The 15,260-nt window shown below is 36.7% G+C and overlaps 1 protein-coding gene across 1 annotated transcript; it reads left to right on the top strand.

Annotated features, from left to right (window-relative positions):
• Positions 1–1,221: 1,221 nt before the first annotated feature.
• Positions 1,222–10,581, top strand: LECT2 (leukocyte cell derived chemotaxin 2). The gene is made up of 4 exons (XM_066343570.1): positions 1,222–1,479; positions 3,241–3,337; positions 4,759–4,904; positions 10,143–10,581. The coding sequence occupies exons 1-4, from the start codon at positions 1,410–1,412 to the stop codon at positions 10,307–10,309; spliced, it is 480 nt and encodes a 159-aa protein (XP_066199667.1). The 5' UTR covers positions 1,222–1,409; the 3' UTR covers positions 10,310–10,581.
• The last annotated feature ends 4,679 nt before the right edge of the window (positions 10,582–15,260 follow it).

Genomic DNA, 15,260 nt, shown 5'->3' with positions numbered 1-15,260 from the left:
AAGAAAAATAAAACGGTCAAGGCACAAGACACAGGGGAGAAATGAGGCCAGCTTATAATGCTGACGGTTAAGTATGCCTTGCAACATTTAAATGGCCTTCAGTTGTTATAGCCCAACAAATAATTGTACTTCCACATATATTTATCTACAGGAAAGCATAGCTCTGGGAGGATGATCTCATTCTAAGGTGTCTATTAGCAGGTCAGTGTTTCTAATCAAAAGGTCTCAAACATGTAGCCATCATCTGAACAGTCCTCATAATCACTGATTATATACAAAGAACAAGGACAGTGACTTCTTGGAATACCACTTCGAAATGGACATAAGCCAGCCTCATTCAGAACAAATGTTCAGTTAGCCAGCTTAAATTTGTTTTCATTTCCTTAGTATTTCCTTAAACACAACGGAGTTTACTGTGTTCAATAATGAGAGCTGGGGATTTTCTAATGTAAATTAAGGGGTACATTAGGCTGGCTTCAGCTAGGTAGGCTTGGCTAGGGAGAGTCTGCTCCATGCGGCCGTCTTTCTCTTCCTGGGCCAGGAGGTTAGTCTGGGAATATTCTCCTCATGAAGATGGCAGAGCACAAGAAAGACTTAAAGCCCCTTCGGGGTCAAGCTCTACTGATACACTATTATGTCTGCCTCGCTTTACTGGTCAAAGAGCATCATCATAAAACTGAACCACAAATCAAAGTTGAGAAGGCCTCTCTGCCCCTAAAGATGTGGCAAGGGTGTGGATGCAGGGAGGGGTGAAGATTCGGGGCCATACTCCCAGTGTCCCACAGCTACTGACAAATTACTTAGATGGGGATGTTTCCACAAAACATTCATGGGTCTCTTCTGCTATTAAGAATAAAAAGGAGATGCTAATACATGTTTGAAATACAAAGAAAAGTATAGAGAGCAATATAATAAATACCCACATATCCACCTCTAATCATTAACAAATTATTTTTATATTTGCTTCTGATCTTTCTATTTTTATGAAGTATTCTAGAGTTTAAACACTCTGTATTACCCCTCCACAATTCTGTTTTCCTCCCTGCTCTAAGGTAACTATTATCCTAAAGTGTCTGTGCCTATTTTCATATTTTTACTGCATCTGCAGTTATTCATGAAGCCACAACCCTGAGGGTAGTCACTCTTTACCCAGTCTTATCACTTTCTGTTAATATTTAGTCAGTGTTTCCAATAAAATTAGCTTTTTCTTCAGCTCAAAAGCTTTTATATAGATCTGACATGTGAACCAAATAGCTATCTGTGGAATATTAGAATCTGAATTATCTCCGTTTTCATATTAAAGAAATGAAAAATGCAGAATTCTAAGGCTAAGTAGCTAGAACATATTTATTCAAACTTGAATATTCTTCAGAGAGAGTGTGGAGTAATTCTAATTATCAGAGGAAGAAATGCCACAGGGAAATAAAATGCAAATGTTTCCCTCAGGAGCCCTCCTTTTGGCTGTTTTGATTTCAGCTGGTAAGTCAAATATATCATTTTAGAATCTTGTCTAATTTTTACAAACTTATTTCAAGGATAGATTTCAAGTCAGTAAGAGCAGTGGTCCGCAACCCCAGGGCCCTGGACCAGTACTGGTCCGTGGGCCATTTGGTACCGGTCCGCAGAGAAAGAATAAATAACTTACATTATTTCCGTTTTATTTATATTTAAGTCTGAACAATGTTTTATTTTTTAAAAATGACCAGATTCCCTCTGTTACATCCATCTAAGACTCACTCTTGACGCTTGTCTCGGTCACGTGATACATTTATCTGTCCCACCCTAAAGGCCGGTCCGTGAAAATATTTTCTAACATTAAACTAGTCTGTGGCCCAAAAAAGGTTGGGGACCATGGAGTAAGAGCACAATCATAACAGAAACCTGTGTATTTGGTTATTAAAAATGGAATAGGAAGAATGGGGGGATTCTTAATGATTTCCACTTGAATGTTCTGGTTCTCTAATGAGGGAAACATAGAAGTGGGATGGGAGGACTTTAAGAAAAGTCTTTCAATCTTGGTCTTGAACTTAATTGGAACATAATTAGAAAATAAAACATTTGTGTAGGAATATGATTTAGAAAATTCCGGATACAGAGACTGGTATGGATTAGGACAAGGGGAACACTCTTAATAGTCACAGCATGAGAGAAAAATGAAGATATTTACAAATTGCCTTGTAGATGCCTCAATTCCCAAGGATAAATATCAGTTGGCAAAGTGATCACATTATGTCTTGATCAAGGTGTTGACTTGAAGCTTGGCTTCAACGTATGAGGCTTTTGAAAGAATACTAAAGAATATGCTTAATAGCCATATTCCATACCTTTTCTTCATAGCACATATATTAATAAACAGTAAAATATTGTTAAATAAGATCAGTGATCAAACAAACAGTTCTTGTTTTTGCTTCTGTTTTTGTTAGTTTGTATTGAAGTGAAAGAATGAGTTTGCTAACTGCATCTCACTGAGAATGTTAACAATATTAAATCTGGAAATGGAATTCAATAGAATCAAGTGCTTATTATATTAAAGAGAAGTTGCACTTGAAACAAAGTTTGCACAAAATACACAGAGAGAGCCAGACCCCTCTTCCATGTTTTACTGCACCATAACTTTTTTTATATAATTGTTTCTACTTTCTTCCCCATCTTCTCTTCTCACTCCACCCTAAGCTAAATTGGTTTGACATGTTCCTATTTCTAAGCATCTCCCTCCTCCATGTTTGCAAATATGAGAGATTTATTTAGTGTTAAATAAACTTTGCTAGTTCAGAGTTTGTTTCTTGTTTAGTTCAAATATTTTCTTGGATTTGATTACTAGGACTAATAATTAGGGAACATTTCAACATTACTTTAGAATTTCTGGAATTATTTCTTTGAGCCATGCCATGAGGTTATTTTCCTTAACTCCATGCCAAGCAATGAACAAATTCTTAAAAGCACAATTTATGCCATTTATTGGTGGATAATCTGAAACTATAATTATGGAGCTTAATGCTTATAATCAGACATACTTACAAATATTCTCTATGTCATAAATCAGATTTTTGTAGCCAGGGAAAAAGCTAATTTTACATCTGATTTTGGAGTTAAAGGAAGGCTATACCACAAACTACAGAAAGTTAGGAAAAAACTATAGTGAAAACAAGATTTTCAGAATCCACTGAAAGACTTCAAGGCAAGTGGAGATTGGAAATATGTGAGATCAGAAACTATGCTTCTAATGTTTCTCCTTTTTAGCGTGGGCTGGACCATGGGCTAATATATGTGCTGGCAAGTCTTCCAATCAGATCAGGACTTGTGATAGCCACGGCTGTGGCCAGTACACTCCCCAAAGGTATGTACTGGGCTCTTAACCTCTTTGCTTAGTGTCCTTGTTCTCTGTGTCTCCTCAAGTGCTCACGATCCTCTCCCGCTGACAGTAGGAAAACTCAGAAATGAAACCAGTCACATTATTGTCTTTGAACCCACTTCCAAGACCCCTGCTTCAAGTGTGGGCTGAATCTGGAACAAAGCATGGAGCAAACATAGTGTTTTCCCTTTCAATGTTTTCACACACTGACTTATTTCACCTGGTTTTTCCAAGGTGAAAATCAAACATTACTATTCCATTTTAGAGATGAGGAACTTGAACTGAGGTACCATAGGTGTAAGGGACCTGCTTTATCCAGTTGGAGGTGGTGAAGGCTGGACTAGGCTTCAGGCTTTAGGGTCCTTTTTCCATCAAACCATGGTGTTACTGCCCCAGGCTCTGGGAGCAGATCACCAGAGGCTGATCCTAAGCAGGCAATTACTTCTGGACAACGAGGCACACTTGTGAATTTTTAAAAACTACTGTATCACTTTGGGAATACCTCTCTGATGAAACAGCTGTGTGTCCAATTGTATTACTGACTTCAATAGTGGAACTCTCACTTATACGGATATTGCTTTCAAAGTAACATCAAACACCTGGAAATATGCCTAAGAGATGGGGAATGTGGAAAAATGTCCTCTAAATTGTCAAAACTAAGACTCAGTTAGTTCATACCCTAAAGTTTATGCACTTGACTTATACAATAACATATTGGCTCTTCACTTGGAAACCTGTTCAATGTTACTTTACACAATCTAACAATCCTGGTGAATCTGATTTTTCAGGTAGTAGCCCATTAGATAGGAGAAGAGGCTTGTAAGACTGGGCCTAGTGACAATATTGAGGAATGTTAGAGACAACCTCAAGGAATCTCACAGTCTGGGAACATTTTGTGTTTGTGCTATATACACTTTAATAAACCCAGGCAGTATCACTCACTGTATTAAAACAGCATACATAGCAAATGATGTTTGTAATAGCTTTTGTATCGCTGAGGGAAAAATAAGACTAGGGTAACATAAGATTTTTACGATAGGTTCTCATAAAAAGACAACTCTTTCCTAAGTGGTCTATAAAATTTATTTATATGGATTGCCTCATTTCCTCAAAATGCCATATAATAATAATAGTAATAATAATATTTTTTCAAGGCTTCTTAAGTGCCAAATACTATCTTAAATGCTTTAATCTTACTATCTTAATGCTTTAATGGTTATTATTACCTTCAGGGAGGGAGATTAAAATTGGGCGAAACAGAGTGAGAAACCTGGGACATCCCAGTATGTTCTAGCAGCTTCAATGTTTGATACCCTTGTCCAGGAACAGAGGGCTAACACTGCATTCCTGGGCAATAAGGCTCCCTGGGCAGCTCCTCAGTCTGTTCATTCTCATCCACATCCTAGAAATCACAGGCCTCACCATGGTGTGGATGTCTTGTGCTCTGATGGATCTACTGTGTATGCACCTTTCACTGGAATGATTGTGGGCCAGGAGAAACCTTATAAAAACAAAAATGCCATCAATAATGGTGTTCGGATATCTGGAAGAGGTAAGAGGTGGTGTATATATCCAGGACGCACACGGAGATGTTTGATGTTTATTTATTGAGTGCATATTCCATTAATAGAAGTTTCATACTTCCTTTGAGATAATCAAACCTGTAACATAACCAACACAGGCTACCAAACCAGAGCAACTAATGCATTTCCAAGCACATTTCACCAGTTTCGGTGGAACCATCTTCTCATGCACACTCCACCTAACTCTCCAGCTGACTGAGGGCTTTCTGCGTCTGGCCCATGTGGTTTTGCTTAATGATCTATAAACAAAACCACTTTCAGCAATATTAACTATCATGAATGCTTTCATTTACTAAAATCCCACAATTGGAAAATGCTGGCCTTTCTGCAAGAGTTGACTGAAATATTTACAAAGGCCTCTATAGTCTAAAGCTGGGTCTGCTGGTACTCCAAGTATTGGGTTTGTTGGTTACTTGTTTTAAATTTTTTGAGGTATAACATACACACAGAAAAGTGCACAAAGTGTCAAGTGTACAGCTCCGTGGATTTTCACAAAGTGAATACACCTATGTAATCGGCACCCAGATCAAGAAAAAACATCAGCATCCCAGAGACCTTTGTGCTTCCTGTTAGTAAGTATTCCCAGCAAGGGCAATCACTTTCCCACCATTAGTTTTGTTTTTGAGGAGGATATAAATAGAATTAAACAGAATTGGCCGTCTCTTTTATGGGTGCTCCATATCATGTTTGTGAGATGCATCCCTATTTTTGCATATTGTTTTCATCTCTTCATTCTTATTGTTTTATATAGTATTCCATTACATGACACATCTTCATCTATTTAATCATTCCCTTCTCTAGATGGATATTTGGGTAGGATTCAGCTTTTGGTGATTATGAGAATGATGCTATGAATTTTCTTGCACGTCTTTTAATGAACATAAATATGCATTCCTGTTGGAAGTGAGTCCAGAGCACAATTTCTTCACCAAGTAAGATGCATTTTGTAAGGGAGCCCCACATCCCTGAGGAGCTATACAGTGGCTTAGGCCTGAATGACAAGAGAAGCTGCTGCCACTAAATGGAGTCCAATTAGTAGCCAAGACTAAGGTTGGCATGGTTACCTAACAGGCAGCAGAGCTGAAGCAATAATCAGATTCATCAGAAGCACAGAGACCTGTGGCAGTCTAGTTAATCATGGTGACCCAGAATGAAATAGATGGGACAGCCTACTTAAAGCCTTACAGCTAGTACTCGACTTACGACCATGATTGGTTCCGACAGACTGGTTGTAACATGATTTGGTTGTAAGTTGAGTAGGCTATATGTACAGTACTGTGAAATGATGTTATAAAATTCTTTAAGTCATATTTTATCATAATTTTCTTTCATTATTGTTATATATCATAATTTTCTTTGTTCATTTTACACCATTTTTATCATCTCTACACCATTTTGTTTCTTATTTTTACATTCGTTGGGTTTAAGTAAAACATTGCATTCCCAGTACAACTGGTTTAATATTTGCAAAGACAATTTCCTCTTGGTAGACATCTTGGGAGGGGTTTGATGAAAAATATCCAAGACACAAAACACAAATTGCTGTACCGAGTCTGGGATAACAGTTGAAATGGTGCACGCGGAGATGGTAGTGCTGCTGGAAGCTGGTCCGCACTGTTGTACGCCCAGCTGGGCAACGCTTGCGTTGCCAGACACGAAGCAGTCGTGGCTAGCGATTGTGGTCGTAAAGTCAAATGGTCGTAAGTTGCATAGGTCGTAAGTCGATCAATATTAGTATTTGATTTGTATAAACAGAAGTAATCTAGGTCTGACAAATAGAATTCTGACTTCAATCACCACAATAATAAGTCACAAACCACCCATCCCAATTCGCAGACTTGAGCCAGTTCAGTCCCAGAGCCCTTGAACGAAATAGAGGCCGAGGCTCTGCGAAAAGGGCTCGGTCACAGCCAAAACATTATATTATAAACTTTACTTCTAGCTATCCCCAAGGGATCTGTGGCCATTTAGCAGAATAACTGTACACTGGGGAAGGAAAAGTATTTAGGCTTTTTCAGAGATTAGTGGACACTCACTCAGAACTGATACTAATTCCTAGAGACTCAAGAGGCCACTATGGCCGACCACTCACACTAGGGATTTCTAGGGTCAGGTAATCAATGTAGTTTTTCACTAGGGTCCATCTTAGAGTGGGCCCAGTGCATCCACAAATCCATCCTGTGGTAATTTCCCCAGCTGCATAATTAAAATCAATATACTCACTGACTGGCAGAATTGGGTAGGAGGGGAAGTGCTGGGTCACCTGGTGCATGTGCATCTTCACCTTTAGTAGGTCCTGACAGTTTCCAAAATAGTAGTTACCAGCTCCGACTAGGGCTGTGTGAAAGTTTCAGCTGCTTCACACATAATACTTGGTATTACTTAGCTACCTTTCTCATTTCAGCCATTCTTATGAGTATGTAGTTATCTCATTTAGTCTTTCTTTTTTTGTATGTGACAGAGACAGAGAGAGACAGATAGGGACAGACAGGAAGGGAGAAAGATGAGAAGCATCAATTCTTCATTGCAGCACCTTATTTGTTCATTGATTGCTTTCTCATATGTGCCTTGACCGAGGGGCTACAGCAGACCGAGTGACCCCCTGCTCAAGCCAGAAACCTTGGGTCCAAGCTGGTGAGCCTTGCTCAAACCAGATGAGCCTGCACTCAAGCTGGAACCTTGTGGTTTTGAACCTGGGTCCTTTGTGTCCCAGTCCAATGCTCTATCCACTGCACCACTGCCTGGTCAGGCTCATTTGGTCTTAATTTGCATTTCCCTAATGGCTAATAAAATTGAGCACTTTTTCATATTTATTGATAACATGGATATTGCCTTTTATAATGTGCCATTTCAAGTATTTTGCCCTGTTTTTCTTGCCTTTTTCTTATTGGTGTGCAGGAGTTTTTTGTATATTTTGTCTCCCACTTTATAGATTGTTTTCCACTTTTTTAATGTTTCTTTCAATAAATAAAAATTCTTGTTTCTAATGCAACCTGACTTAGGAATCTTTTCCTATATTGTTAACACATTGTTTTTTAACCTAAGACACATTTTCCCACTATGAAGTCATAAAGATATTCTCCCTGTTTTCATTTTCAATCTTCATTGCTTCATCTTTCATATTTAGACTTATAATCAACCTGGAATTGTATAAGGAATGATATAGGGATCATTTCCCCTATATTGACATCTAATTGACTCGATACCATTAACTTGACAAGATCATTTTTCCCCCTACTACACTTAAGTATCTTTTGTCATAAATCAGGCTCTGAATATATGTAGGTCATTCTCTGGTCTTTCTATTGTGTTTCATCAGTCATTTGTCAATCTTCCACAAACACTACACTGACTTAACTACTACTGCTTTAAAATATTACATCTTGAGATCTGATAGTATAACTCCTCCAACTTTGTTCTTCTTTCAGATTGCCTTGGTAATTCTTGGTCTTCTGTATTTCCAAATTATAGAATCAGTTTGTCAATTTCCACCAAAAAGCCTGCTGGGACTTTGACTGGATTTTTACTGATTATAAAGATCATATTGAGAAGAACTGCTATCTTTAAAGCAATGAGTCCTCTAATCAATGAACAGGTTATATTCTCCCTGTATTTAGGTCTTCTTGCAATATTATATTAATAGTTGTTGAATTGGTTTTCATTGTAGGATCTTGTTTATATATGTATATAAGACACACCTTATTGATTTTGTTTAGATCTTCTATGGCAGTACTATCTAATAGGAGTATAATTAAAGCGACTTAAGTAATTTTAAATTTTCTAGGAGTCACATAACGTAAAAAGAAGTAAACTTAATTTTATTATATTTTATTTAACCCAGTATCTACAGAACATTTTCATTTCAAAATGCAACTAATAGAAAAATTATTATTACCTTTTTTAGGTACTGACTTCAAAATACAGTGTGTACCTAGTACTTAGAGCACATCTAATTCAGACTAGCTGCATTTCAAGTGCTAACTGGCCACATGTAGCTAGTGGCTATCATATTAAATGTCACAATTCTGTCACTTATGTTTTCTGTCTACTTGACTGTTTTTAATGATATATGCTGAAGCTTTTTTGTTTTGTTTTAAGTGAGAGGAGGGGAGAGAGTAAGACAGTTTCCTATATGCACCCTGACTGGGATACACCTGGCAACCCCCATCTGGGGCCAATGCTAGAATCAACCAAGCTATTCTCAGTGCCTGGGGCTGCCACTCAAACCAATCAAGCCACTGGCTGCAAGAGGGGAAGGGAGGGAAAGGGAGGAGAAAAGAAGCAAATGGTCACTTCTCTTGTGTGCCCTGACTTGGAATCAAATCCAGGATGTTCATATACTTGGCTGATATTCTATTGACTGAGCCAACCAGCCAGGGCTGTGCTGAAGTCTTTTATTATGAGTGGGTTTCCATCTATTTCTCCTTGTACCTCCTGAAGTCTCTGTTTTATATAGATGGTTTCTGTGTTATTTAGAGCATGGATAATTGCCACTGTGGCATCTTCATTGGATTTCACATCATAAATTGGCCTCCTTCATCTTGTTTCAGTGATTTTGGGCCTCAATTCCACTCTCTGGTAACAGAATCATAACACCTGCTTTCCTTTTTGCTTCCACTTTCTTGGCAAATATTTGTCCAGCTCTTAAGTTTTAGCCTTTTTCAAATATTGTGGGTTTTTTTTAAGATGGCATATAATTGGGTTTTTCTTTTCAAGTCAGTAGGAAAATCTACTTAATAGATGAGTTAACTTTATAGATAGAACAAATATTTGTTCTGAACATTGTCATATTATAATTATAGTATTATATTAACTCAGTTTTTCAACTTGGTCTGTAACTTTTCTTTTGGTATTTAGAAAGATTTGTGTTCTGTGCCAGTTATTCCCACTTTTCCTTGTCTTTAAAGTCTAACAGTTTAATTATTATGTCTTAGAGTTGACATTATTCTGGGTCAATTTTCTCAGGTACTTAAGTGTTTTTCTGATATTATTTAATGCCTTAATTAAACTTCTAATTAAATCTATTCTTCCTTGGGCATCTTGCTATTTTTGTCTTTATTCCTGATGTCATTTCACCATTTTCTTCTCCTCCCTCATTGAGTTCAATCAACTCTTTCTTTTTCTTTCTCCCATTTCTGTTATTTTTTTGTTTAAATTTCTGATACAAGGCTAATATCCAGATAATAATTTTACTTCTTTTCTTTTAGGTTTCTGTATTAAAATGTTCTACATTAAACCAATTAAATATAAAGGTTCTATCAAGAAAGGAGAAAAACTGGGAACTCTACTGCCCTTGCAGAAGGTTTATCCTGGCATACAATCCCATGTACATATTGAAAACTGTGACTTGAGCGATCCCACTGTGTACCTATAAATGAAAGGCAAACAACTAGATCATCTACATAGAAAGCTGTCTTCTTAAAACTTGAATGCATATCCTGCTATGAAATCTGTGTTCAAATAGAAACATAAGTGCCAAGAAGAAAGCAGTATTTGGATTTCAACCCACTGCCACTCTCTGATCTTTCATAACCTATGATTATCTGGGGTGGTGTTTTCTTTTTTCTTATCTTTTTTTTCTTTCTGTCTTTTGTAAAATTTTTTAGTACTAAACACACAGAATAAATAAACAAAAATTCAAGCTTGTCCAGACTGCATTTTTAATGATTCTAAAACTAGAGTTCTGCTTAAAAACAAACAAAAAAAGCCTAAAGCTGTTTTTTAACATATATGAATAGAGGGTTGTACAATGCTAGACGCACATACACATTTAATAAATACCAACTGAATTGGAGACTTCTTCTGAGTTAAGGTTGTGGAGAACTTTAGCAATATCCTAAGGTTTGTCAAATTGGTTGGATCATGAGCTGTTTGCATAGGTAAAACAGAATTCTCTGGTCTTTATATCCACAGATTCCTACATTCTATATAATTGGTAGATCTTCTAAGTAATGGATAATGGCAGTTTAAGAAAATATGTAACATTCTTGATTTCAGCACGATTGCATTACAAGGAGAGGGAAGAGAACCAGAAAGAGGTCTAAACTGAAGTAGCTGACGAAACTAGTCATTCAGCCTCATCTACCCATATGCATATCATAGCTGCTTCTTTCTACACATCATTGCATTATTCTCTCCTGGTTATATTGGCGATAGGAAAGGACTACTCAGACAAATTTAAGTTACTATCAATATTGTAGCTTTACAGTTGGGAGATAATTTCAGGAGTATTAATTATTATGAATTATATGTTATAGATGTAACAGGACTTGCAGATGGGTGGCCAGGAAAACGTTAATGATGGTTCTCAGAGAGTGTACAGTCTATACAACACATACCAGTCATATATACTATTCTCTACAGTGTAATAACATCTTCTCCAAAGCTAGCAAATTAAGAATTTAATTTTTGGTTATAAAAAAACTATAACCAGCACTGTCTGGTTTGATAATCTACCATATTCATCCCCTTAGGTCCAAATAACTTTAGGTTGCTTCTAAAAATTACATTTATTTTCAAAAGACAAAGGCTGTGCTCCCATTGAGAACACAAAAAAGGAAATAGCACACAGACTTTAAAAGCAATTTTTAAAGAGCTCTAAAATGTTTGAACAATGAAATACATGCCTAGCCTTCAAAATAATCAACCTTCTGAGTGTTTTAAAAAACTAGACTCATTACCTGGAATGAAGAGCTTCCCCAAGGTAGAGCAAGAACGTGGCCTTCTGCCTAGCATTCCACAAGCACTCTCATATCTGTTGAATGGAAATGCAAACTTTAGACTAAAGGACTTCTTTCCTACAAAGAACTAGAATACAGCGCCCTCTGGTGCGTCGTATCAGAGGTGTTTAAGGAATCTTTTTTTCTTTCAGGTTTGTGTCAAAATGTTCAGCGTAAAGTATTGCAAGGGTTCAAATGACAGAGAAGTAATAGTACTAAATCTTCCTCAGTGAAAGTGATTATAATATATGCTTAAAAATTGTGGTGTCAAGTATAAGGGTCACCAACAGTAAATAATGTGAACAAAATCAATTTTTATTTTGAAAATGTTTTTAAGGTTCTGCAGGAAAGTAATTTAATGGAAATATAAGATAAGTGGACAATTTAAAGGACCAGGCCTATAAAGGGGAGAATTCTTATATTCTTGTGACATTTATCACTTTTAGTGACATACTGACAGCAATACATATAACTTTAAAAGCTGCCCTTCTCCCTAGTAGTTAGCACAATACAAATGATCCCAGGAAGGTTCATAAGGAAGGATAAATAAAAATATGGGAATCGTATTTTTGTGTCTCTTCAGTACAACCTATAAGAGAACTTCTCCCGTTCTATTTACATTTTGCATATATTATCCCAACTTTTCCAGAATCCTTTAACTCAAAAACACAAGTTTAACATGAACAGGTTTACTTACACAACTAAAATATCATATTTTTTAAAGCCTAAAGCTCAAACTCTTCCATTTATCTAGAATCCTTTAATCTTAGATAAACAGTACTTTCCATGGACTTCCACAATAAATGGTGATATTTTCATTAAACGAAGCATCAAGAATACTCCAGTTTCTCATCTTTTTTGGTTGTCCTAAAACTGTTTGCTCTTCAATTTATCAACCCAGTAAGAACACCGAGGGTCATTTAATTGAACTGATGAGCTTTACTCTAGGTTTTGCTCTAAGAGTCATTCTAGTGCTCAGCTAACCAGGTTCAATGACTGGGGCATTCAAGACCATTTAGAGCTGCAACATTTCATCAATGTAAAGCAGGCCACTTGTGCTCATTCTCTCTTTTTGCTGGTGGCTACAGAGATAAATTCCCTCATGACCTCCCCCCACCACCAGTCCCTCTCTCTTCATTATCCTCAGTGCAGTGGTTCTCAAAGTGTGTGCCAGGGTGCACTGTTGCGCCCTAGATTTCCAGGTGCTCCCTATGGTGTTCCAGAGAAATATGTGCCTGTTGGGGACCAAAAAACCAACAGGGTTTTTGGAGTTTAGACTTTTGGGGGACAGAGGCGTGGAGAACTGGCTGTAAGCTGACAGTCTGCCCAACCCCCCACCTCACTTACCTGATTAGGTTGCAAAAGGCTATTAAGCTGTAGTGCTGGATTGTTTACTACCCATGTTCCCCAGAAAAACTGGAGGCAAGTTTCTTCTATTCTTTGTTTGATGCAAAGTTAAGATGATATGTATGGTGGGGGTTTTCTGCACTCAACACAATTAAGAGTAAAAACAGAGGAATTCTTCAATGTATTAATGAGGAAATGAGAGTTTGCTTTTCAAAATATATACCCAAACATTGAAGAAATCGCTAGCACACATCAGGCTCATGTTTCTCATTAAACACGAGAATGAAAACACTTAACACATTTGCGCCAGGACCTGCTGAATTTACTAAATCTTACCAAGAATGTATCTACACATATAAAGAGATAACTTTTTTGTCTTTTTATTTTTTAACCCCTTTTTTACGAATTCTAAAAAGCATAACAAAAAAAAGTAACATAAAAATGTGTTTTAATGTCAGAATAAATTTAATTTTGTTATATTTATTTAATTACCATAAAAGCACACTTGGACTTTATATTTTTTCTTTAATATTTTACTTAATTATTATAACATATTTCTCAGAAATTTGTACATAGTGCACCTACAATTATTTGTAGGATTTTAAATGTGCCCCAACTTCAAAAAGTTTGAGAACCACAGCTCTAGTGCAAATGTCACTGGTATTCTATCACCTTACCATTCAGGTATGTATACCTTCATACCAGGTGAGACTGGACATTTGTGTCTTTGGTATTTCTACTGTCCTTTGTGCTCTCTCTTCCTGAAGTCCTGTCCTACCAGCTCAGGAAGGGGGGATTCCAGAGGAAGGAGAGCATTTCCCTGTTCTTGGCAGCCCAGGTTGTTCACCTTGGGGCAGGTGAATCTGCTTGAAAATAATCACCATTTTCATCCTCCCATCACTGTACAGTACAAAACTTGGTTCAAGTGTCACCTGAGAACTCTGATCTCCACCAGTCTGACCCCTGTCTCAGGTATGCCATTTCCTTTTTGTTTGTCCTGTTAGTCCAATCAGACTTCCCAGTCCCTACGTGCTGCTTTGGCGCTCTAGGAGAGTGCAGAAATCTTAAGGTATGGCTGGTATAATCTGCAAGAGTAACAAATGTCTTTAAGAAATTGGTTTTATTTTTCAGCCAGTTATATCAGCTCCACTTTTATTTATTTAATGTGTACTAATGCACCACAGACTGCTTTGCAAATTTTGAACTCACAGGTGAATAAAATGAGATGCTGTTCTTATAGAACTCACAATAACAAAGAATGTGGTACAGTGGTAAGAATGTATGCTTAAGTACAATTTCTAAACAAAGGGTTAGAAAATGTGTTATTTTTTAAAATCAGCACTTACAAGTCACAATGTATGCTAATTTCCTAATTGGTGAGAACATTAAGAATGTTTTCTTAATTTAAAAATATTTGAAACTGAAAAATAATAAACATATTCTAATTTTCTTTTCAATTTCAAATTGACTTCTTTGAAAGAAATTTAAGATATTGGGGGGAACAAGTTTGAAAAAGAAAGTACTTAAGTAAAATTTATTGAGTGCCTACTATGGTGTAAATATTATACAGTGAGAAAAACCCAAGTGTGGTCTTACACTGTGCAATGGGATAAGGAGATAATCATGTAAGTAAATGGCAAATTCCAATAGTGACAAGCGCCACAAAGGGAAGTCACAGAGTCTGAGTCGTGGAGGCTTCCCTGAGGAAAAGCCATCTAAAGGACCAGAAAGAGAAGCAGAGCAAAAGGGAAGGGGAAGCCTGATAGAAAGGAAATGAGGGGAAAGTGTGGAGAAACCAGATCTTGTAGGATCTTGTGGGTCATTTTAAAGCTACATCTTCAACCTAAAGTCAATACATAGCCATTAAAGAGTTTTGCTGTTACTGATTAAATCATAAGTTCACTCTGCAAAGGATCTGGCATCATTTCAGATGCATAGTAATAGGTATATAAACACTAATTCGCTCCCACTAACACACAATGCACAATTTACTTTTTTCTCTTAGTAGTATAGCTAATCAATTAACAATCACAGTATCTTCATAAAATGAATTAGCATTATTTAATTCTAGTCTAGTATCAATTTTCTCCCAAATTAATAAAATAGAGTTCCAAGTGTACTGGAAATTAAAAGTGTGTATTAAATCATAATATCATATATAGTGCTATAAATGAAATATAATTAAGCCAGTCTCTGTATTTTGATTTTACTCCCAGTTTTTAATACTAAATATCTTGTAAAATATATTAATACTAAAGT

Source organism: Saccopteryx leptura, chromosome 6 (genome assembly GCF_036850995.1).
Source record: "Saccopteryx leptura isolate mSacLep1 chromosome 6, mSacLep1_pri_phased_curated, whole genome shotgun sequence".
Lineage (NCBI taxonomy): Eukaryota > Metazoa > Chordata > Mammalia > Chiroptera > Emballonuridae > Saccopteryx > Saccopteryx leptura.
The sequence above is the reverse complement of the archived record's forward strand: the minus strand, read 5'-3'. Positions and strand labels throughout refer to the sequence as shown.